Below are 24378 nucleotides of genomic sequence, written 5' to 3'. Positions count from 1 at the left end.
CCTTATACAAGCAATACACGATCTTTTCATAAGAATGTAATCATACGCTGCATTTTAATGCAACTTGATTCTTTTAATTAAAAAGTATACCTAGGACTCACAGATTTTTTACTCGTCCTTGGCAATGTTTGTGCGTAATCTTATATAAAACATGTATTATCGTTTGGCAACTTCTCACTTATTCATAAATAGCCTCACGGGTTTAGTTTTCCACAAACTGCCTGCTGCACTCTCGCGAAGGGCGCCAGTGTCTCCATACTGATTTGGGCCCTCATCTTCCTGCTGAAATTGACACAAAGTGGGCCCTCTGCGGTCCCCGGTTAGCAGGCCTGGCTCCGCCTCCCACAGGCGCGGTCGCCAATCAGCTCCCAGAACTTCGCCCACCTCGCCTCCCCTTCCCCCTGCAGTTTTCCACGTCCTAGGTTTGGTCCACCGCCCAGTCCCTTCTCTGCTGAGAAGCTCTTTCCCTTGGGGAACCACCGCGCCTCCTCCTAGCCAGTCCTCTCTGCCCCCGAACCCGCTGTAGGGATCAACGGGGCAAACGGTGAGTTGGGGGGTCAGCGATAATTCTGGACCAAGAGCAGCTTGGAGGTGGCCTGGGCGGGAGAGGGGGAGATGTGGTGAAAGCCCAGGAGGCTGTCTGTCCATTTGTGGGGTCAGCAGGGGTGGGGACTTTGTGGGGGGCCTCTGCATGACTCGGATGGGCGGTGGCAGTCGTGTTCCATGCAGCATTCCTTGCTGTTTACCTCTGGGATCCTACTCTAGTGTCTCCCTGTGGCTCAGTCTGTTTCTTCCTTGCCTCATCGTTATTCACCCTTGCTCATCAGGAGGCGCAGACCCACTCTTTTCTTGTAATTTTATTATTTGTTTGTTTGTTTGTTTATTGGTGGGGCTGGCGTTGCGCTCTTCAGGAGCAATTGTTATTTGAGCTCAAAGAAAGCATGTAGGCGAAGTCCTCTCACCTTCTGGGACTCATTCTTGAATTGAGTGTAGCCTGCTTCTGCAGAACCCTCCCTCCCCCAAGGTTAAAGTCCTTTCCTACCCCCATGCAGTAACTGAGGCCCCGTACTGCAGTACGTGAGGCCCCGAGAGTGTCTGTGGCAGGGGAGGGAGGTGCAAGGGGCGAGTGGGAGGAGGGCTGGTGGTGAGAGTGGGTGCAGGGAATCCTGTGGAATGTTTAGTCTGGAATGTATTTGGCCTTCAGGTAAGTTACCCAGTAAACAGCGCCCTAAGCTGGCCTCTGCGTTGACTCAGCCTGCAATGGAGGGAGAAGGTCTTAAGTATAAGAGATTTACTGATGGGACAATCACAGAAACTTCTGGAGGAAGAACAGGTCTAACTAAACTTAAAGGACTTAGTATCTGTCTAGTTGACCATCCATCCTTTTACCCTCCAAGCTATTTATTTGTCAATTGATCTCATTTCAATCCAGTAGTTCCCCTTAACTGCAGTTCTGAGGTCTCAGTTACCCGTGGTCAACCATGGTCTGAAAATATTAAATAGAAAATTCCAGAAATAAGCAATCCATAAGTTTTAAAACTGCAGGCTGTTTTGAGGAGCTTGGTCCCTAGCGGTCTTAACCAACATGCCTCAGCCATAAGATCCACTGCCAGGTATTCTAGTGCTCGTGTTCAAGTAGCTCTTACTTTACACATCAGTTTTTTTTGCCACATGGGCCTATGTATACGGACTTGCTTCTCCCTGAGAGAGGGAGAAAGAGAAGTAACCTAATCTCAAAAGTGACACCCCTTCAGTTGGCCATCTGTTCGATAGAAGTGAATCACTAGTTTCAGCTCACACTCGAGGGGNTTAAATAGAAAATTCCAGAAATAAGCAATCCATAAGTTTTAAAACTGCAGGCTGTTTTGAGGAGCTTGGTCCCTAGCGGTCTTAACCAACATGCCTCAGCCATAAGATCCACTGCCAGGTATTCTAGTGCTCGTGTTCAAGTAGCTCTTACTTTACACATCAGTTTTTTTGCCACATGGGCCTATGTATACGGACTTGCTTCTCCCTGAGAGAGGGAGAAAGAGAAGTAACCTAATCTCAAAAGTGACACCCCATCAGTTGGCCATCTATTCGATAGAAGTGAATCACTAGTTTCAGCTCACACTCGAGGGGAAGAAGTTATACAAGAGGGAATACCCAGAGGCAGGGGTAATTGGGGGCCCCTGCTAAAGGGGTTATTAACAAATAATGCTGTCCTCTAGCATTCTTGTACACGACTTCTGGTTCCAGTGGGCAGGAGTTACCCTGGAGTATACACCGGTGTCGAATTACTGAGTTACAAGATTTGTGCAAGTTCAACTTCATTAGGTTATTTCTGAGCTGTTTTCAAAATGTTGAGCCATCCTGCACCCCCTCTAGCAAGACAGGAGAATTCCTACACACTTGTTGCTCCACATACTTGTCATAACTTCATATTATGAAATTTCATTTTTAGCCAGCCAGGCAGGACTGAGGTTGCATTCCCTTGTGGTTTTGATTAGCATTTCTCTGATAAATAATGAAGTTGACTGACTTTTTACTTGTTGAAAAGCGATGGTGCTTTCTATGATAATTCCGGGTTGTTTGTTCTTGTTTTCGTATTGGGTTGTTTGTCTTTTTCTTATTGACTCATTCTAGTATATATACATTTTAGTGTATGTGCTGCCCAAGCAAGCACTGGAATGCTTTCTTTACAAAAACTGAATGCTAATGAATCCCTTGTTAGCTATACATGCTGCAATTATCTGCTTTTAGTTGGTGCTTAGCTTTTCTTTCTCTCTGTCTGTTTCCATGAACTAAGTCGTGGATTTTTCAGTGACCAGGACTCTTTCACTAATTGACTACCTTCCACTAATTGACTACCTTTGAGAAAATTGTTTTCTCAAGGTAGTGAATTAATTTGACGATACTTTCCTCTAACAGCTTTTATCGTTTTGCACTTGGCAATCAGTCTTAATCTACATGGAGTGTGATTGTTACAGTTTTTATTCCATGTGGGCAATTGTCCCTTCGCCAGTGATCTGCATGAATCTCGTTTTCATATACGCGAGAATTGGTTTTGAGTGCCAATTCTCTCTTTCATTGCCTATTTGTCTAACTCTGCACCAATACTGAATTATTTTTAACTGCTAGAGTTTTATAATAAGTCTTACAACCTAAAAGGAAAATTTTCCCACCTCTTTATTCTTCTTCTGGACTGTTTTAGCAGTTTTGGATCTTTGATCCTCCATATAAATATTTAAATAACAAAACAAGAAACAAACCTGCTAGAATTCTTGTTGATACTGAATTAATTCTATATGTCAATTTGAGGAGAAATGGCCTCTGTAAGAGGTTGAATCTTTCCACCAATGAACTTAGTGTATAATGCTATTTATTTAGCCTACCTTAAGGTTCTGTAATATTTTTCATTGCTTTCCTTTTTTTGTTAAACTTATTTATGTAAATAAATTATTATATTGCCATAAATGTTTTCTTTTATAAAAATCATATTTTTTAGTTTTTTGTTGCTGGTATGTAGAAAAGCAATTAATTGCCTTTTATATATTGATTATATATCAAACTTAATAAACTCCATTAATAATTCTAAATTTACCTAGAATCTTTTGGATTTGCTACACAAGTGGTCATATCATCTGAAAATAATGACAGTTTGTTTCTTCCTTTCCAATACTTATAACTTTAATTTCTTTTTTCTTTTATTGTCTTATTGCATTGGCTAGTACCTCCAGTGTAATGTAAACAAAAGTATAGAAGGGCATTTTGTTTTATCCTTAAGATAATAAAGAGAAAGACTTCACTATATCACATTTAAATGTTGCAATTACTATGGTTATTTTGTAACTTTGTCACATGATAAGAAAGTTCAGTTCTTTTTATGGTGAGCACTTTTATACTTTTATTATGCAATGTTTTATGGATTGCTCATATAGTTATTGATTTTTAAATAATTTTTCTTTAAATATGTTAATGTGGTAGACTATAGTATTCAATTTTTAATATTAAGTCAATTTTACATCCCTGGAATAAATGCTGTATGGTTAATATATGAAAACTTTTATGTATAGATATAAAGATAAGTGTTATATATTTGCAGATATATGTGAGTTCAGATTGGCCTGTAATTATCCTTTTTGGTACTAACCTTATCTCCTGATGATATTATCTCATAAAATAAGATGGGTAGTGTTCACACTATTACTATTTTCTAGAAAAATGTGTGCAAGATTGGAAATATCTGGTCTTTGAATATTTGCTCAAATCACAAGCAAAGCCCTCAGCACTTTTGCTCAAATCACAAGCAAAGCCCTCAGCACTTTGAGATTATTTTGTCAGAAGATATTAAACTTAGCGGTTCAATCACTGTTTATACGACTCTTTAGGTTTTCTTATGGAGTCAATTCTCATAAATTGTAGTTTCATAGATGTTTAACCATATCATATAAATACACATAATCAAAATAGAAAAAAATTGTTCATGATATATTGTTACGTTTATAAATTTCCCTCATCTAGTATTATGACTGCATTCTCATTATTAATATGTGTATATATTCTTTCTCTTTCTGTTTTGATTAGTTGTGTCATAACTTGTATGACTTTCTTAGCTCTTTCACATTAAAAAAACAGTCTATTTTTATTAGTTCTTATTTGTTTTATGATTTCATCCTATCTTTGAATTTTTTGTTGTTTATTTTCAATAAATAAGTTAAGTATATGCTTAGCTTATTAATTTTGAGCTTTTTTTCTTATAAAAGATCATCAGGCTATAAATTGGTGTCACTTTTTTTGGTATATGTCATGAGTTTTTACCTAAGTATTTTGCTATTACATAGCTTTAATTATTTATAATTCCCATTATGGTTTCTTATTTGACTATGAATTTTTAAGAAGCATATATTTTAATTTCCAGTCACTCACCTAAAGATTCTTTTATTATCTCATAGTAAGTGTTGCCTAACTAATTTATAATGTAATCAGAGAATATATGATACCAATTCCTTTAGATTTATTTATTTTTTTTAAGATTTTATTTATTTATCTTAGAGGGGAAGGGAAGGAGAGAGAAAGAGAGAGAGAAATATCATTGTATGGTTGCCTCTCGTGCGTCCCCCACCAGGAATCAGGAACTGGCCTGCAACCCAGGCATGTGCCCTGACTGGGAATCGAACCGCGATCGTGTGGTTCACAGGCCTGCGCTCAATCCACTGAGCTACACCAGCCAGGGCTCCTTTAGATTTATTGAAGTTAGCTTTATAACCTAGCATATGGTCAGTTTTATTTGCCTACCTGAAGATAATGTGTAGTCTCTAATTATATGACCGCCTATATATACCTTTTAAAATTTTTTTTATTTATTCATTTATTTTTAGAGAGGGGAAAGGAAGAAGCAATAAAGGAAAAGAAACATCAATGTGTGGTTGCCTTTCACCCACCCCCTACTGGGGACCTGGCCTGCAACCCAGGCATATGCCCTGACTGGGAATTGAACCAGTGACCTTTTGGTTCACAGGCCTGGGCTCAATCCACTGAGCCACACCAGCCAGGCATATACCTTTAGAACAAGTGTGTCGGTTATGCAGTCCAGATCTGCCATATCTTCACCAATTTTTTATCTGCTTGAATAATCAATTACAAAAGAGAAGTATATTAAAATCTGTCACTATAATGGTTGATTTTGAAATTTCTCACTATAGAGCTGTATGTTTTTACTTTATATATTTTGAGGCTATGTTATTAGTGAATTGGAGTAAATTGAAAATTTTATCATAATGTGGGGATACAATATTATGGCTACCAATTAAAACCTTTTGTTTTAAATTCTTACTTTGGTCAGAATTAAATTAAGGTTTCCTTGATTTACATCATCCTTTGACTTTAAATCTTTCTAAATCTGTGTTTTAGGTATGTATGTCAAGAAACTTACCTGTATTTTTTCAATCCTGGGTTTTTTTAATTACTGTTTGATCATTTATAACTTGTCATTGAATAATTTAGTTGTAAAATTTATTGTAGTTAGTAATACAATTAGATTTATTTTTACCATTTTATTATTTGCTTTTTATTTTTCTGCTCTCTCTCTCTTTCCTTTCTCCCCCTTCTTCTTTTCTCCTTATTTGCATCCCCATATTACTCCTCCTCTTACTTGGAAGTTACACGTTCTAATGTTTTACGATTACTCTAGTTATATAACATACTTAACTCATATAATTGACAAAAAGATATATAGTGTACAATGTGATCTTTAAGTATATGTATACATTGTGAAATAATTACCACAATCAAGCTAATTAACATATTGGTCACTTTGCACAGTTTATCCCTTTTTTGGTGAGAACAACTGAGATATACTATGTTAGCAAATTTGAAATACATAATAATGCAGTATTAACGGTAGTCACTATACTATCTATATATTAGATATTCAGAACAATTCATCTTACACATCTGAAACTTTGCAAACTTTGACCAGTATTTCCCCATTTTCCCCACCCTCTAGCTCCTAATAACTGTGATGCCATTCTCTGCTTTTATGAGTTTGACTTTCAGATTCCACATATAATTGAGGTCATATAGTATTTGCCTTTCTCTGTCTGAATTACTCTGAAACTTAGCATAATGTCTTCAAGTTTCATCCATCTTGTTGCAAATGGCAGGATTTTCTTCTTTATTACAGCTAAATAAATTTCATTGTATGTATGTACCGCAATTTCTTAATCCATTCGTTTGATAGACACGTCAGTTGTTTCCATATCTATGAATAATGCTGCAGTAAATATGGAAGTCCAGGTCTTACTTCCAGGTACTGATTTTATTTCATATGAATATATACTCACAGGTAGCATTGCTGGATAATATGGTTCTATTTTTAACCTTTTGAGGAACCTCTATATGTACCGTTTTCTATGACTATTAAATGTGCATGCACACCAGCATTGCCAAGGGCTCTCATTTCTCCACATCCTCACCAACGGTTGTTACCACTTGTGTTTCTGATATTGTCTCTTCTGGGGGGGGGAGGGTAAGGTGGTATCTCATGGTTTAAATTTGCATTTCCCAGATGATGAGTGGATTTGAGGGCCTTTACAGGTGTGTCTCTTGGTTGTCTGTATGTGTTCTTTTGAGAAATGTCTATTCAGGTCCACTACTCGTTTCGTAGTTGGGTTATTTGTTTTGTTGCCATTGAATTGTTTGAGTTCCTTGTATACTTTAGATGTTAACCCCTTATCGGATATATGGTTTGCAAATATTTTCTCCCATTCTGTAGGTTGTCCCTTCACTCTGTTGAGGGTTTCCTTTGACGTGCAGATGCTTTTTAGTTTAGTTTACTAAACAAGATATAGTCCCACTTGTTTACTTTTGCTTTTGTCACCTGTTTTAGGGTCATGTCCAAAAATTGTATTGCCCAGATCAACATCAAGAAACCTTTCTCTATGTTTTCTTCTAGTAGTTTTACAGTTTCTAGTCAAATATTTAAGTCTTTAATGAATTTTTGGGTTGGTTTTTACATGGTGAGGTAAGAGCCCGAGTGCATTTTTCTGCATGTGGATGTCTAGTAATTCCAACACCATTTACTGAAGAGACTACCCTTTCCCCATTGTGTGTTCTTCACACTTTTGTTAAAGATCAGCTGAAAATAAATGTGTGGGTTTGGTTCTGGGCTCTGTATTCTGTTTCACTGGTCTATAAGTCTGTTTCTTTTTTAAAGATTTTATTTATTTATTTTTAGAAAGAGGGGAAGAGAGGGAGAAGGAGAGGCAGAGAAACATCTATAAGTGAGAGATACATCGATTGGTTGCCTCTTGCATGCCCCCAGCTGGATACCTGGCCCACAACCCAGGCATGTGCCCTTTGTGGGAATCAAACTGTGACCTTTTGGTTCTTAGGCTGGCACTCAATCCACTGAGGCACACCAGGCAGGGCTATAAGTCTGTTTTTATGCAAAGACTATACTGTTTTTTATTACTATAGCTTTGTAGTACTGTTTGAAGTCAGGCACTGTGAGGCCTCAAATTTTATTCTTAAGTTTTCCTAGGCTATTTATTTTAATTATTTTGTGGTTGCATATGAATTTTAGAAATTTTTTTCTATTTTTGTGGAAAATGCCGTTGGATTTTTGATAGGGATTTGCATTGAATCTGTAGATTGCTTTGGGTAGGGTAGACATTTTAACATTATTAATTCAACTAACTCATGAACACAGAATATTTTAAACTTATTGGTGTCTTCAATTTGTTTCATCAGTGTTTTATAGTTTTCAGTGCACAAATCTTTTACGTCCTTGGTTAAATTACTAAGTATTTTATTGTAATTGATTCTATTATAAATAGCATTGTTTTCTTAATTTTCCTTTTAAATATTTTGTTGTTAGTGTATGGAAACTCAACTGATTTTTTATGTTAATTTTATATTCTGCAATCATACTGAATTTGTTCATTAGTTCTTACAGGATTTTTGGTGGAGTCTTTAGGGTTTTCAGTATATAAGATGATGCCATTTTCGGAGACCATTTAACTTCTTCCTTTCCATTTGGATGCCCTTTATTTCTTTTTCTTGCCTGATTACTCTGGGTAGAACTTCAAGTACAATTTCAAAAAGAAGTGGTGAGAGTGGGCCTTTTGTCTTGTCCCTGATCTTTCAGGAAAAGCTTTCAGCTTTTCATCCTTGAGTCTGATATCAACTGTTGGTTTGTAACATATGCCTTTTATTATACTGGGATATATTTCTTATGTATCCAGTTTATTGAGAATTTTTATCATAAAAATTGTTGTATATGTTCCAACTCTCCTTCTGGATCTACTGAGATGATTATATGATTTTACCCTTCATTTTGCTCACGTGCTATATAGCACATTTATTGATTTGCAGGTATTGAATCTCCCTTGCATTTCTGGAATGAATCCCACTTAATCATGATCTATGGTCCTCTCATATACTGTTTAATTCAGTTTGGTAATATTTGTTGAGGATTTTTACATCTGTGTTCATCACAGATGTTGGCTTATAATTTTCTTTAGTAGTATCCTCTGTCTTTGTATCAGAGTATGGGTAAGGCTCAAAGAATGCAATAACTTTAAAAACAGTGTATCTTTATTAGCCCTCATCTTGCAGCTAGGCTGTTATTATTATATATTTTATTTTATTTTTGTATGATCTTATAGACCATAAGACATTATATGTGTGTGTTTACACAGTCAATATTAACCTACTTGGCCATGCATTTACTCTTTTCAGTATTCTCTATTCTTTCATGTGGTATGGGCTCCTATCTGGAATACTTCTCCTTAATCTCAAAAAGGAACTCCTTTTTGTATTGTCCACAAATTCTCTCAGCTTCTGTTTATAATTAATTAGTATTTTTGGCATTCATTTTTCCTGTGCACAGACATTTAGGTTGGCAGATTTTATCTGTCTTTTTTAAAGCCATCCATTGTGTTTTGGTTTCCATCATTTCTTGTGAAAAGCCAGCGATATTATTGTGCCTCCAAATGGAAAGGTCTTTCATGTCTGGCTGATTTTCAATTTCCTCCCTGAATCTGCTTTTTAGCAGTTTGACCACGATGCACCTACTGTAGTTTCCTTCTGTTTTTAATCTACACAGGGAGTGCAGAGGTTTTTCTATTTGAGTTTTGATATTTTTCATCTCTTTCAGGGAATTTTCAGTCATGAATTGTTAATATATTGCTTCTGTGTCGCTCTCCTTCTCCTCTTCTGGGACCCTAATACACATGATTTGTAACCTCTTACTGTGTCTTAATATTCTGTTACGGCCTTTGTATTATACCTCCTTTCGTCTCTTTGTGCATCATGATTTCTTCCCCATGTCGTTTTTTAAATATTTTCTATTCAACGTTGTTACACTTCACCCACTCTCTGGTCATTTGTGTCTAATATGCTATTAAAGTCAACTATCGAATTCCTGATAAAGATTATTATTTTTTTAAGTTTCCATTTTTCTCTGTCATGAGTTTTACACCCATCCTGAAATCCTCCAGCCTTGTCTCTGTCCTGCAGGAACATATTATTCACAGCCGTGATAAAGCCAGTCGCCAGTAACAACTCGGATGTCTGAACCACCTGCAAGTCTGTTTCTACAATCTGTTGTTTTCCTGAGTTCTTGGCAATGTAGCTTGATTTTTAGCCTCCCTCTAAATTTTTCATTGGCTACAGGACACTGGCAATGTAAAGTTATAGGTTGTTGTTGTTATTTTTTCAAACAGAATTTTTTTCAGGGGTGGGGGACAGATAAAGTACCAGTAGATTAATTTCATACTATCAAGGGCCAGTTTAAAGGTTTCTTAGACCTGGTCTGTTTTAGGTTTTTCCTTTATCCAAGAATAGAGTCCTTATTCCTAAGGCGGCATTCTTATTCATAGGCAGTGGAATTTCCTGTATCCCAACTGAAAGCAGAGTGTGTTGGGAAGAGTCATTTACTTTGGTAGGAGTTGACTTCCACTGCCTTATCCCTGGACAGTGCAGCTATTGAAATGTCTGCTCAATTGTTATCGGATTTTAGCCTTTTTTTTTCCTGTGGTTTTGCACAGGTGAGGGTGGAGAGAGAGTCTCCCTGAACCTGCATAGCCGAGGAGTCAGCCAGTGACTTAAGGGGAATTTGGACGTAGATTTATAGATTCACGTCTCTGAGATTTCTTCTTCTCTGAAGTTTTGCTGAGTTCCAGTGGTTTGGTAATCTGAAGTCTGTAAAACTGACACTTTCCCTTTGGCCTCCGTCACCGTTACCCTGCACTGGGAACTGGGAAATGCCCTGAAGAAAAAGGCCATAGTAGGAGTGGCACTTCAATCCTGTTTGCCTTGGCTCAGGATCTAAGGTTTTCAAGTCCTGCTTGTTTTGTTGGCTCTTCAGAGTCTTCCATTGTTCCCCGTGTCTCATCCAACTTTTATTGCTATGTTCAGCGGGAGGGTTGTTTCAGACAAGGCATTCTCTCAGTGCCAGAAGTGGAAGTCTCTCGCTCTTTTGTCCGACATCTCAGATAATCAAAGACTATTTTATTTCTTCTTGTGATACATCTTTTAGAATTTCTGCAAAGCAGATCTTTTATAATAACCCCTCCGTATTTGTTGGTCTGAGAATAAACTGTTTAAGAATCTTGTAATAGAAGGTGGCACCAGGGTGGCATTATAGGTGGAAAGTGGGGAGGGCAGCACCTGGGCAGCGTCCAGTGTTGGACCATGCGGATGGCGCTGCTTTGAACACTGTGGTACACACATCTTTTGGCGGCATGTGTCTGCATTTCTACCTGATACATACCTAAGGGTAGTATTACTGAATGGCCCAATTTTTTTAATTTTAAGATGACTTTTATAATGTTTTAAAAGTACAAAATATCTAAAGACAAAATTTACTGTCCAGTTCTTCTCATTTCCTGAAGTCCCAAATACAGCTTTATTTTTTTCTGTTAAATAAACATCAAAAAGTAGAATCATAAATTTTTCATTGACAATATAGATTGAAATAATTCTTCAGGTATGATGAGCTCATTTTTTAAGAACCTCATAATTTTTTTTAATATGGGTTTTTAATAAGTTGTACATTCATTCCTACATTATTATTTACAGAACTTAATATCTCAAAAGTTATTTCAGTACTTTAACGATTTCATCAAAGTGTCTATTACTCAAGGCAAAAACTGGAAAGAAAACCAGAAACTCTAGGGGAATTAGAAATAGGGAAGGATATAGGATTTATTTTTTAAATATTTTATTTATTTATTTTTAGAAAGGAGAAGGGAGGGAGAAGGAAGGAGAAACATTGATGTATGGCCACCTCTTGTGCCATGCACCGCCCCCTGACCCTGGGCACTGGGGACCTAGCCACAACCCAGGTATGTGCCCTGACTGGGAACTGAACTGCCAACCTTTTGGTTCACAGGCTGGCACTCAATCCACTAAGCTATACCATCCAGGGCAGAATATAGGATTTAAAATTGAGTTAGTAATGTGAAGTCTGAAACAGAGAAAGAGAAGATAAATCCTGCTAAAATTTGGGGAGATTATAGAAAGAAAACAAAATGGTTAAGGAAGAAAATGAAAAGCAAAAAGAAGAAAACGTACGACACAGAAAATCCATACTTTAATCAGTTGTCTATATCAAGTTGCTGTTTGTTTGGAGGGTTTTTTTGAGGAGTGACCCTAGGCTTGCCTTCCTCAGCCCACATACCATACATCTATTCTGTCCACCAGTCCATCAAGTGGAAGTTACGAAGCACCTGTTTATGGCCACATGAAGTGGAGAATCGAAAGAAGGCAAAAAAAAAAAAAAAAACCCAACCCTTGGCTTATGCTTCCTCTAGTTTGAAGAATTGTAATGAAACCCTGAAGTAATTACAGGATGTGGTACTCCATCCCCTTTACCGCTGAATCCACATTCCCATGCAAGGTCCGCCTGGACACTGTCTTGTGGTCAGGAGAAAGCCTTTTAATGATTTCTTCATGGGGTCCGTTTGGCCTGGGCCTAGAGACCTCCTTAGGTGCCCAGAGAGCAGAGGCCAGAGCTGGGAGGGGTGAAAAGTGAGGAAACCAGAGAATGTCCAGCAACCACCCCAATCATTCAGGGGCTTTGGGGCCAGCCACAAAAAGGAACAAGTGGTTTTCCCCCAGGTCCTGAAGTTGAGCTCTCAAAACTAGATGAGCAGACACGGATTCAAGGCAGGACCTGGCCAGGCATAAAGTCAGGTCCTGGCTCAAATGTCAGTGCTGGATTCCATTCTTTCTCCATCAAAATAAGTCAGGACTAGGAACAAAGCTCAAGAAACCCACACAGAGGGAGAAATCGTATTTATAGAGTGGTCACTACCAGCTGTCTGAACAAGGATACTTTTCTATTTTTAGTTGATTGAATTTATTTTTATCACAAAAAAAATACATTAAAATAATACCATTAAAAGTCTTAGGAGATACATGAAGACAAATACTTAAAAGTAAGCTACTCCTTCCTGTCTAAAGTACTGATTCTAATAATTTGATGAATGTTTTTCAAATATTTTGTGTGTTTACATGAGTATATAAAATATTTTTTGAATTTCTGTACAAAAATGCAAACTGTCCGTTTTACTACCACCTTAAATGTTTATTTAAAAATGATGTATAAATATAGCCTAACTTCTGGCAAATCCAGAGATTTAACTCGTTCTTGCAAATAGTTGTGTATCAGTTTACATAAAGATTTATCATACTTTATCACTCACTCCCTGTTGGTAAATAGTCTCACGGATTGATTTTTCAACAAATTGCCCTTCCGCGCCCTCCATGCAGGCGCCAGCAAGCCCATCCTAGATTTCGTGCAAAAACTGACACAAAGCCCGGCCTCTGCTGTCAGCGAAGGTGGGGGCGTCCAGGCCCCACCCCCATTGCCGCGGCTGCCAATCAGCTCCCGGCCCCCTCCTCCCCCTAATCTGCACCACAGACCACCTCCCCTTGCGGGGTCCTACCAACGCCACCACCAATTTCCAAATACCCGGGCAGTCTGTCCCTTCTCCTTGTCACGTCTGTCCAGAGGAGTCCCTTCCCCCTCGGAAGGAGCCAGGAGTGGAAACTGCTGGAGAACCGGTGAGTCTCGTTCAGTGATGGTTTCTGGAACTGGAGCAGGCCGGGGCACAGCGACCCAGTGCAATGGACCCGGATAGGAGAAGGAGGGTCTGGGCCGGCACTGGGCACGGTCGCGTCGGGGCCGCGGAGGGGGTACGGGTATGGGGCGTGAGACCGCCTGGACCTTGGGAGGCAGACGTCTTTCAAAGGTTGACTGCGGTTTCTCCATGTCTGTTTCCAATTTTTCCCCCTCTGTGGCTCTTAATTACTGCGTGCTACGTGTCTTCTCCAGGAACCTAACCAGCAGGAGTCTAATATACCCCTGTCCTTGAAAAACATTTGTTTTCATGCAGAAATATTTCAAAGCTACGGATACGTGCAGAAAATAATATAACAGATGTACAGGTGTACCAGATGCTGACATTCTATCACCTTTGCTTTAGCTGTGTGTGGGGGGGGTGTGACTATGTGTGTTTCTTCCTTTCTAAGGAACAAAACCCGACAATTAAGACCTTTTCCCCACCAAGTCTCACCCCCCCTTTCCTCAGAGGTAAGTCAGGTGGTATCCTTCCCATGGGTATATATTTTATTATTTATTTTTAATGTAAGCAATATGTGTGTGCATTTCTGTTTTGATTTACCTTTTTTTTTTTTTTTGGTAAAACAGTATTTTGTGTTTCTACCTTTCCTTGCTATTAGTCTTAGCATTTCAGACCTGGAAGGGAATTAGCAAGCAAGTTGCCAGCCTGCCTGGTTTATCTGAGAACTCTGCGCCTTGGGGAATATAAAGGGCCTGCTGACAGTCCTCAAAGGAACCAGACCCTGAATTCAGCTTCTCTTGGTTTCTCTTCCTGGCGTTTCTTCTATGTAAAGCCTGCCACTGAACTCACCTACTCCAACCCCCTGTTGAATATTGTCCATCTGAGTCAATTTGGGATAAAAAGATACGCATTTGCCTGAAACATGAAGTATTGGTTCTTAGGACAACCTGAAGATTTGTTTTACTTAACAGTCATACACTGCCAGATGGAGGTCAAAGGCCGTCACAAGTATTCACTCACCTAATTGTAAACGTTACAGTAAATCTGTAATATAAATGCTCTCTTCATCCTCCTCCTTTGACAGGTAATACATCTGAGGCATAAGGGAACTAAGTCACTTCTCAAAGTCACTCAGCCCATTAAACATAGCCCTTACATCTGAGCCTGACCATCTCGTGACAGTCTGGGTTTTAACCACTATTCTGCCGGGATTTCACAGACTAGAAGTAGCACCTGAACAGGCGGAGTCACCGCGCAAAGCAGGAACTTGCAGATGAGAGCAGGGAGGAGCAGCTGTCAACAGAGGGTGAAAGAGGATTCACAGAAAAGAAACAGGGTTGGAAATGTACAGGGGAGGGTAAATTTTAATTACCTGTTGTTTGAAACATTTTTCATTTACAAAAGGAACATGTAACAATGCAAAGCAGACTGTTTCTCTGGTTAAACAGTATTAACAGATAGAGACGCATCCTTCCCCTCCCCCACCATANAGCCCATTAAACATAGCCCTTACATCTGAGCCTGACCATCTCGTGACAGTCTGGGTTTTAACCACTATTCTGCCGGGATTTCACAGACTAGAAGTAGCACCTGAACAGGCGGAGTCACCGCGCAAAGCAGGAACTTGCAGATGAGAGCAGGGAGGAGCAGCTGTCAACAGAGGGTGAAAGAGGATTCACAGAAAAGAAACAGGGGAAATGTACAGGGGAGGGTAAATGTACAGGGGAGGGTAAATTTTAATTACCTGTTGTTTGAAACATTTTTCATTTACAAAAGGAACATGTAACAATGCAAAGCAGACAATGTAAAACTCTAAGTGTCCCTCTCCTGTTTCTCTGGTTAAACAGTATTAACAGATAGAGACGCATCCTTCCCCTCTCCCACCATACTACGAATATACACAGGGCTGTTTTTTATTGTAAAAAGGGAAGCATATTGATCAATTTCTTCAGTTTTTTACTTTGCCTTTGGCGATACTTAAAGCACATTCCTCCATCCCAATGGAGATCTAAGCTCTCCATAAGAACTGAATAATATTCCATAGAATGTGACCTACAATTTGTTCAGCCTCGCCCTTATCAGTGAATAGAGAAGTTTATGTCTTGAATAAAACGGCAGATCCCACTGCCATCCGGATGGGGGGCACCGCCGCAGTGGCCAGCTGACAGGGCCAGCGACACAAAGAAGCGCTGTCGCCTGCCAAGCGCCGCCCCTTGGGCTCCATCGGCCCGGAGGAAGTGGGAAGGAGGAGACTGCTCGGGAACCCCTCCTCCGCCCCCGCCCCGTCTCCTCTGAGCTCCCACTCGCAGCCCCGCACTGTCTGCAGGGAAGCCCCTTGCCCGCCCTGTGCGCCCGCTCTGCGCCCAGCCCTGCCCCTCCAGCTGCCCCTTCGGAAGTTGCAGGGCCACCAGGTGAGCGGCCCTCTCCAAATGCCCTGCAGACTACAAAAGGGCTGGTGGCGGCGGATCTACCCTGGGCGGCGGGGGGCGGGGGGGGGGGGGGGGCGGTGCCGGAGGCCTAGGGGGACGCGGTCGAACTGCGGAGGCCCAAACCTGGGACAGATTGTGTTGTGGCTGCTGGCCCACGGGCTCTGCGTGGCGCCTGCTTCAGCGCTCCTCTCAGGGCCCTGCCTGTGATGTTTGTTCGCCTGCTTTGTGTCGTCGAGTTGTGCACAGGCCTGACTTAGAGAATAGCGTCTGATCTGCAGCCTTGGGGAATGAGAATACAGTGGCCGTGGCCACTGGCTCAGGGTCACACAGGTGGCTGGTGAGGGAGCATCACTTCTGCCCTAGTGTCCTTTGATCTTTGCAAACACCGTGTCTGGGAACAATATCCCTTCTGCCTGCACTGGTCCCTCCCAAACCTCCTTGCTACCAGGCCTGCAGAAGTCCCTGCCCACCCGATCTTTTCCGCTCCGCGCCCTTCCTCTCTTCGCTGCCCCCCAACCTACGCCCCCTCCACTCTTCCTCTGACGTCACCGACTTGCTTTTTGTGGACTGGCTCTGGGCCTGGGAGGGGGGGACCTGCAGAGGAAAGAGGGGACAGGGATCCCACACCAGAACTTAGTAGTGACAGCCCTTCGGTGTGCAGACCGTCCCTTCTCCAGTACTGTGCCTCTGATGGAACACCCCTGAGGCAGCCTGATCAACAAACAGCTAGTGAGAGGCAGGCCCTGAATTTTTTAAGAAAATAAAACGCCTTCTCACTCTTGGGCTGGTGGTCCTCCATTTTGCTATCCTGCTGGGAGTCACAGGGAGAGAGAAGTGAGCAGAATAGGAGCTAGAGAAAGTCGGGAGAGGGTGGGTGGGGAGGAGGGACGGGGACTCAGGAATGAGGAAGGGGAGTGGTAAGTTCAAAATGGGGGGAACAGGAAAAGCAAAGTTTTCAAGCCTGCGTACTTTTATGGGAATGGGGGGAGGGTACGATTCCGGAAAGCTACAAGCAGACCTTCAAAGATAACAAGTAATGGTCTGTTTTTTAAGCTGGGCAGTAGAATATGAGAGTCTGTGTAATTTTAAAATTGTTTTACTATTATTTTACTGCCTATAGCCTTTCATGTGCATTACATACTCTTTTAAATGTATGAATTAAACCATTTTAAGTAAAAAAAAAAATCAGACTGAATGGGGACTATTTCAGACAGAATGCAAAAGAAGAGGTTGGACCACCCTTATTCTGGCTTAAGAAAAGTTGATGGACATTGGAAAAGACATCGGACGTGTAAGGAAAGAGAAAAAGGGTTCGTGGAAGGAAACGGCATGAAGAAGAGGAGACTTACAGAATTGGATGCCTCAGATAGGCATCATGTTTTCAAGGCCAGGGTATCTGTTTCCTGAAGAAGTCATCCCAACCCTAACCCACACCTTATAGGCATCAATCAGTCACTCATCTGCAGAGTAGCTCCCAGGAAATCCAAAGGACCTGACTGCAGACACTCACCCTACTTTGAGGATTTGAAATCAAGATAAAATGCAGGATGCAGTGCAGTGAGCGACATCAGCCCACGACCTTCCTTTGTGTCCATATGACATCTCTTAAGGGAAACCCCACTGAGGTACTGTGGGGTCGCTTTGTGGCAACTTGTGGAGCTCTCTCCCTGTGTCATAAGTGGTGCCTGCCGTCCCTTCTGCTGGAGAGGTGCTTTGGGTTCCAGAAAATTGGTGGGCCTGGGGGAGGGAAAGCAGGATCCATGAAAGTAGAACCACAGGGGAGGAACTTCAGAGGAGAAATAAAAGGGATTTCTCCAGGCTGTCTGTGCTCACCGAGCTTGGAGGGCAAACAGAGGGCTTCGGGCACAGAGAGGAGGAATTTGGTTCGACAGTGTCGGCATTAGCCACAGCTAGTGCACGTGGGAACAGAACCAGCTGCAGAGCTCAAGGAACACCCACAGCAGATTAAAAAACAAAAAACAAAAAAACGTATTGGTAGGCAGGTGTTGAGCTCGTTGGGAGGTGAAGGAAGACATTTTAAGACGAGTAAGTTGGGACCAGTGAACCTAATTATTTGTACTCTTGTATACTCAGTCATTTCACATGTCTTTACTTGGTTCAGTAAACCAGTATTACCTGTGCTGTTTTTAATTTTAATAGTAATACAGAAAAGAATTCAAAGGACGCAAACTTGCATAAAGAGGGAGAATTGTTCACCCCTCCCCTTCCTAATGTTAGTACGTTGAAATGTGGCCTCATAGGCTTTCTGTGTATATAAGAAACAGGTGCTTATGAGGCTTATCTATTTCTGGTGCTTAAGAACGTGGACTCCAGGGCTAGGTTTCCTGGGTTTGGATAGACACTGGATCCACCGTGACCACCTGTGTGACTTATGTGACAAATTCTCTGGCCACCAGGTTTTTTGTTTTTGTGTTTCTGCCCATCTATAAAATGGAGAGAGGGAGAATACACAGGCTTACTGCTGGGATTATAATTTATGTGAAGCACTTACAATAATGCCGGGGACCTGGTAAGCCCTGTTTCGTCATCACTTACACTGAAGTTACTAGTTCCACTAGCGTTGTCTCCATCCATACAAAAATGCATTTGTGTCCTGTGTAGTATGATGACTTGAAATTTTCACTTAAAATATATCTAGGACATTCGTCTAGGTAGGTGCAAAGTAGATGTAACTCATCCTCTGTAATAGCTAAGCGCTACTTTATAGTGTAGTCTATTATAGTTGACTCATTCGCCCTCTCAAACGTTGTCTGGCCACGCACACAGTGTCCAAGTTAGACCAGGGCTGACCTGCAGCCTCACTCACGGTGCAGGAAAGGGGCAACGTGGCCGAGAGAAAGGGAGCCCGGGTGTTCCCAGCCAAACCCCACTCACCTCGGGCCAGCAGGCCAGCCCAGGAGAAAGGTAGGAGGAGACCCACCGGGAAAAACCCTCCTCATTTCCCTGGTCCCTTGCTTTTCAGACCTCCAGGCCACCTGCCCATCCCCTGTCCCTGCATAGAGATTTCTTCTCCCGGGAACTAGCTCAGAGTACAACCAGAAGGACACGAATGTGAGGTTCCTGCTCAGGGTGTGTTTGGAGTTTCAACACCAGCAGTGAGATAGGCCCAAGGAGAAGGGGTGTGAGGGTAGCTCTTCACGGGGTGCAAATGGGTGCCTGGTGGTGGGGGTGGAGGGCTAGGCTTCAGGGTTACGTGTCACAGTACAGTGGGCCCTGGGAGCAGGATATGCAGCTTTGGCTTAGAGATCCTCTCACCACAGGAGCCAACCTGCTTCCAAGACACATCCCCTGTCGTTTATATCTATCTCCATTGCTGGGTCTGTCTTTGTGGCACTGGGCATCCTTGTACGTACATCTTCAGTGCTGCCGGTCTTCTCTCCAAGGACAGTTATTCGAAGAGGGGTCGCTGGCCTAAGGAGAGGTACACTTTGAAACTGAGTTGCCACCATCAGATGGTTGTCAGGTTGTCAGTCCTTCCAGCAGATGTGACACTGTCCCCAAAGCCTTTTGGACATTGGACATTATTAGCAGCGTTTGTCTGCTTCACCTTCTTCTCCACCTTTTCCTCTTCTTCGTCTTCACCACTTTCTTTTCTGACAATATGGGCAACATACATTATATTTTTACTCATCTGGCTAGTGAGATTGCATCTACTAATTGGCCATCTTCATCTCCTCTTCTGTAAATACCTTCTCTCGGGATAGGATTTCAGTAGATAGAAAGATGTGGGAGAGGGAGCAGGAAGGGACGAGGATGGGAAGAGAATCTAATGTGAAAGGAGGGCATGTCCGGGGATGCCAGGTGTTCTGGAAGCTGGAGAGGCTGGAAAAGTAAGGAGCCCCCAGCTCTGGCGACCTCCCACCACCTCCGTCCCCCACCTCCCTCCACGGAGTGCTCACATTTTCCCCTGGGGTCTGGGGGTTCTCTTCTGGAAATAACACCATGGTGGTGTTAAAAGGATAGGGGTGAGAACAGATACTGGTGACTGAGAAACTGGATCAGTCTGGTACTGCAGACCTGAATGAGGTTAATGGCAGGCAGTGTGATTGGAAATCGGGAACGAGGACATCGACAGGATATGGAGCAGGCGGGAGAAGGGACACGACTGTGACTCTGCGGCTTGCTGTCCTGCTTATTTGTGGACACCGGGAGGAGCAGGGAGGGTAGAAGCTCTTATTAACCCGTTGTTTGCTGATTGTATTTTCTCTGTAGTTCTCTGAGGTCGAGGTTACCCTCGGTAACAACCAGGGACATCAAGCTTAGGTCGTTTACCTACGAGGAGCTCCTTTGGCGGGAAAAGAATAAGTGGGAGACTTCTTCGATGGTAGAGACTGCTACCCATGGGGGAGTGGCCCTTTCAGGGGGGGCTTTGGGTTCACCAGCTGCGTCAGGAGTGGGGCCTTTCCATCGTGGCTGGGAAGGCACATGCCTATGCCAAGGGCTTTTTCAGGGACCTGTGGAAATACTTAAGAACTCAATATAATACTAATTATTATTAATTTGGGCTCCAAAGTTGTGAAAACTATAAAACCAGAATCAGTAAATGCTTAATCCAGTCTGTGTAAAATCTAACATTAGTTTAGGTGTTTCATTTATAAGAATTCTGTATTATGGCCCTGGCTGGTGTAGCTCAGTGGATTGAGCGTGGGCTGGGAACCAAAGGGTCGCTGGTTCAATTCCCAGTCAGGGCACATGCCTGGGTTGCAGGCCAGGTCCCCAGTGGGGGCCACGTGAGCATCAACCACACATTGTGTTTCTCTCCCTGTCTTTCTCTCTCCTCTCCCCTCTCTCTAAAAATCAATAAAGTCTTTTAAAAATTTTTTAAAAAATTCTCTATTATGCACATACTTAGTTTATACTTGACAAAGTAATTATAAGCACATATACATAGATATGTGTGTATCACTATATATGCATATACATACATAGTAAATAATTGAATGCTCATAAACAGAATAAATAATTGAAAGACATCGAGCCTGTGTCATTTCCTTCAGTCCTCAGGACAACCTGACGGGACAGAGCCTATCCTCCCTCTCTACTGAGTGAAGGAGCCAGGTGTGAGGTGAGGTACCTGGTTTCGCTGTCAGTAACAGCAAAGCTGAGATACAGGGCCAGCCAGCCTAACTCCAGAGCTGAACTTGTAATCACTGTGCTGTACAACCTGGAGAATGAGCATGTGCTCTGACAAGGGCAATAGAAAAGAGATAAGGGCCAAAGATAAAATCATAAGGAATACCTGCATTTTCAGAACCGGTAAGAGAAGGATAGAAAGTAAGTGGTTCAAGAGGTGGCAGATAATGTCAGCTGGGGTCACAAGGTTGGAGGTGGTGAAAGAACCTCGGGGTGCAGGAAGCAGTATTGTCTGGGACCACTGAGTGGATTGACTGGTAAGGATGACAATCCCTGGCTGTCCCAAGTAAGCAAACACATCTGCCCTTGGGGAACTGTTTCAGCAAAGTGCCTACACTGGAGGTCAGAGTACAGAGTGTCCTTAAGTGGGGAGCTCATGGCTCATGGTGAAGAAGCGGTAGGTTTTTGTGAGTACACATCGGCAGATATACACACCTTCCTCCACCTGGACAGGTGCAGGTAAGAACTGGCCGTGATTTCATAGCTGGTTGCCTTCTGCTGCCCGGCACCTGAATTCAAGCCGCAGAGGACTCTTTCCTCTTACGTATCCTGTGTCTGTGGCCAAAGCACCTTCTCTGAGAATGCAGACCTTGCAGACTGGGATTCCCCAAGCTGGGACTGATAAGATGAGTGGGGTTTGAGTGGGGCTGAGGGGGGCGGGCAGGCTGCACCACTGTACCAGTTTGGAGGGGCTGCTGGAACAAGTCATCAGAAACTGGGTGGCTTAAACAGAATGTTACCCTCTCCCAGTTCTGGAGGCCTAAGAGTTTTCAATTCAGGTGTCGGCAAGACTGGTTCTTTCTGGGTGTTCTGGAGGAGAATCAGTTCCATGCCTCTTCCTATCTCCTGGTGTCTGCCAGCAATCTTTGGCATCTATTGGCTTACAGATGTGTCACTCCAGTCCCCGTGTTGTCTTCTCATCGCCATCTCCCCTGTCTGTGTCTGTGTTCAAATTTCCTCTTCTTAGGACACCAGTCATTGGATTAGGCCCCCCTCAAATCCAGTGTGACCATCTTAACTTGATCACATCTGCAAAGACCCTATTTCCAAACAAGGTCATATTCACAGATACTGTGGCTTACTGCTTAGACATAGCTCTTTGGGGATACATTCTTCACTTCTGTTTGTTTCCTTTGGTGACAGAAAAGCATTGAGTCCTTTTAGTTTGACCCCAAGAGGTGAAGAGGACAGAGTGCCATGGGGTCTCCTAGATTGGAGACACTGCCAACCCTGGTGAGGTCTTGAGTCAGTTCACAAGGTCAGCCTCATCTGTGTAATGGGAAGAATTGCACCAGCCAGTGAAGGAATGAACTGCTTGGCCTGTTTGTTTGTTTGTTTGTTTATCCTTCCATTCTTCACTAAGCTGAGTCTTTGCTTTCCTCTCTGCAGACAGCCATCCAGCCATGGCGACCCCCTCAGCTGCCTTTGAGGCCCTTATGAATGGAGTGACCAGCTGGGATCTCCCTGAAGATGCTGTCCCATGCGAACTGCTTCTTATTGGAGAGGCCTCCTTCCCAGTGATGGTGAATGACATGGGCCAGGTCCTCATTGCAGCGTCCTCCTATGGCCGAGGCCGCCTGGTGGTGGCGGCCCACGAGGACTACTTGGTGGAGGCCCAGCTCACTCCCTTTCTCCTTAATGCAGTGGGGTGGCTTTGTTCTTCCCCTGGGGCTCCCGTGGGTGTACACCCATCCCTGGCACCTCTGGCCAAAATCCTCGAGGGCTCCGGGGTGGAGGCCAAGCTTGAGCCAGAAGTGGAAGACTCCTTCGGGGTTTACTGCATTGACGCCTACAATGAAACCATGACCGAAAAGTTGGTCAAGTTTATGAAACGTGGAGGAGGCTTGCTCATTGGAGGCCAGGCCTGGGATTGGGCCAACCAGGGGGATGATGAAAGGGTTCTGTTCACATTCCCTGGGAACCTCGTGACCAGTGTGGCAGGCGTGTACTTCACTGACAACAAAGGAGACATGAGTTTCTTTAAAGTGTCTAAGAAGATGCCCAAGATCCCGGTCTTAGTGAGGTGAGTGCCTTCATCACCTACCCTGGGGAGGGGGGGAGGGGATGGTACCAGGTTAAAAAGCGAACACCATTCTTCTGTGCAGGTTAGTTCTGGACTAACAGAAGAGAGTTTGGCCCTCAGACACGGATTCACCATAAATCAACCAGATTTTAAAAATACCGAGAGTCACAGGAGGGGCAGGGTTTCCATTGCTGCCTCCTCCTCAGACCAGATCATTTGGCCCCTGGAGGGGAGAAATTTCATAGTGCCCCTCAGCATCTAGCTTAACAAAATGTGCTGCTGAATCCCAGAGTTGGCATGCCTATTTTGGGAAGGTTTTCAGCAGAAGGCTGCTTGCAACTGAAATATGAGGGAAGGGAAAACAGACAGGAGGGACCCCAGAGCAGTCTTAGAGGAAACAGGAGGGACCCCAGAGTAGTCTAGAGAGCTGTGTGGCAAAGGAGTTGAAATGTCCGGCCAGATGGGATTGGGATGGCAGTAAGAGGTAGAGGTAGAGATAGCAGAAAAGATGGCACGAGCTATTTATGCCAAACCTAGGAGTTAGGAGAGGATTTTATCTCTAGGCAGTAGAAGACCTCATAGAGGAGAATGAAGGAGGCAGATGGTAGGTATGGAGACCGATGCCCTGAAAGTCTTTGACAGCATTGCCTAGCCTGTTCTGTTCACTCAGTGCTCGCGCACCTCCAATGGTGCCGAACATAGAACAGGTTGGTCGGTGCTCAGTGAACGTGTACTGAACAGATGACTGGATGGATGGATGAGAGAGGTAAGAAGCTGGAAGTCCCAGGAGTAGAAAAAATGCACTGGGCCAAGTCCTATATTGTACATTAAAAGTCTCAGCAGTTTTTTTCTGACCGATGAGCAGAGTAAGGTAGGACTGGATAAAGAGGACACACCAAGGTTAGTAGGGAGAGCGGGAATGAATGAGTGGTGGCCTCTCCTTGGCCTGGGCCTCCTAGAACAGTCCACAGCTCCGTTCTCACAGGTGCAGTGAGGAGAGACAGTCAGAGGCAGAGTGGTTGATCAGATTGATCAAACTTCACCTCACCGATGATCTTGACCCCAAGGAATGGGAAGGTACAACCTGGCCGTAGCACTATGTCCTACCAGCCCTACTCGCCCTTGGTTGCCTTAAAAGATGCTTTTATCACTGCCAGAGTGTCCTGTTATTTATTTTTAAACCTTCATTTGAACTTAA

General features: G+C 42.9%; 1 protein-coding gene across 3 annotated transcripts in view; it reads left to right on the top strand.

Moving 5' to 3' along the window:
- The first annotated feature begins 387 nt into the window (after positions 1 to 387).
- Positions 388 to 24378, top strand: part of TCAF1 (TRPM8 channel associated factor 1) — a 43304-nt gene continuing 19313 nt past the window's right edge. Inside the window, exons 1-2 of one of the 3 annotated variants that reach the window (XM_037052890.1) lie at positions 388 to 544; positions 22547 to 23180. In XM_037052890.1, coding sequence (XP_036908785.1) covers positions 22561 to 23180 — 620 coding nt within the window. In that variant the 5' untranslated portion in view covers positions 388 to 544; positions 22547 to 22560. Of the gene's footprint in view, positions 545 to 13400; positions 13555 to 15828; positions 15986 to 22546; positions 23181 to 24378 lie in introns of those variants that run through there. The other 2 variants (XM_037052891.1, XM_037052889.1) reach the window with 2 other exon arrangements.

The sequence above is a fragment of the Sturnira hondurensis genome, unplaced genomic scaffold (genome assembly GCF_014824575.4).
Source record: "Sturnira hondurensis isolate 20B ecotype Veracruz unplaced genomic scaffold, ASM1482457v3 Scaffold0007773, whole genome shotgun sequence".
Taxonomy (NCBI): domain Eukaryota; kingdom Metazoa; phylum Chordata; class Mammalia; order Chiroptera; family Phyllostomidae; genus Sturnira; species Sturnira hondurensis.
The sequence above is the reverse complement of the archived record's forward strand: the minus strand, read 5'-3'. Positions and strand labels throughout refer to the sequence as shown.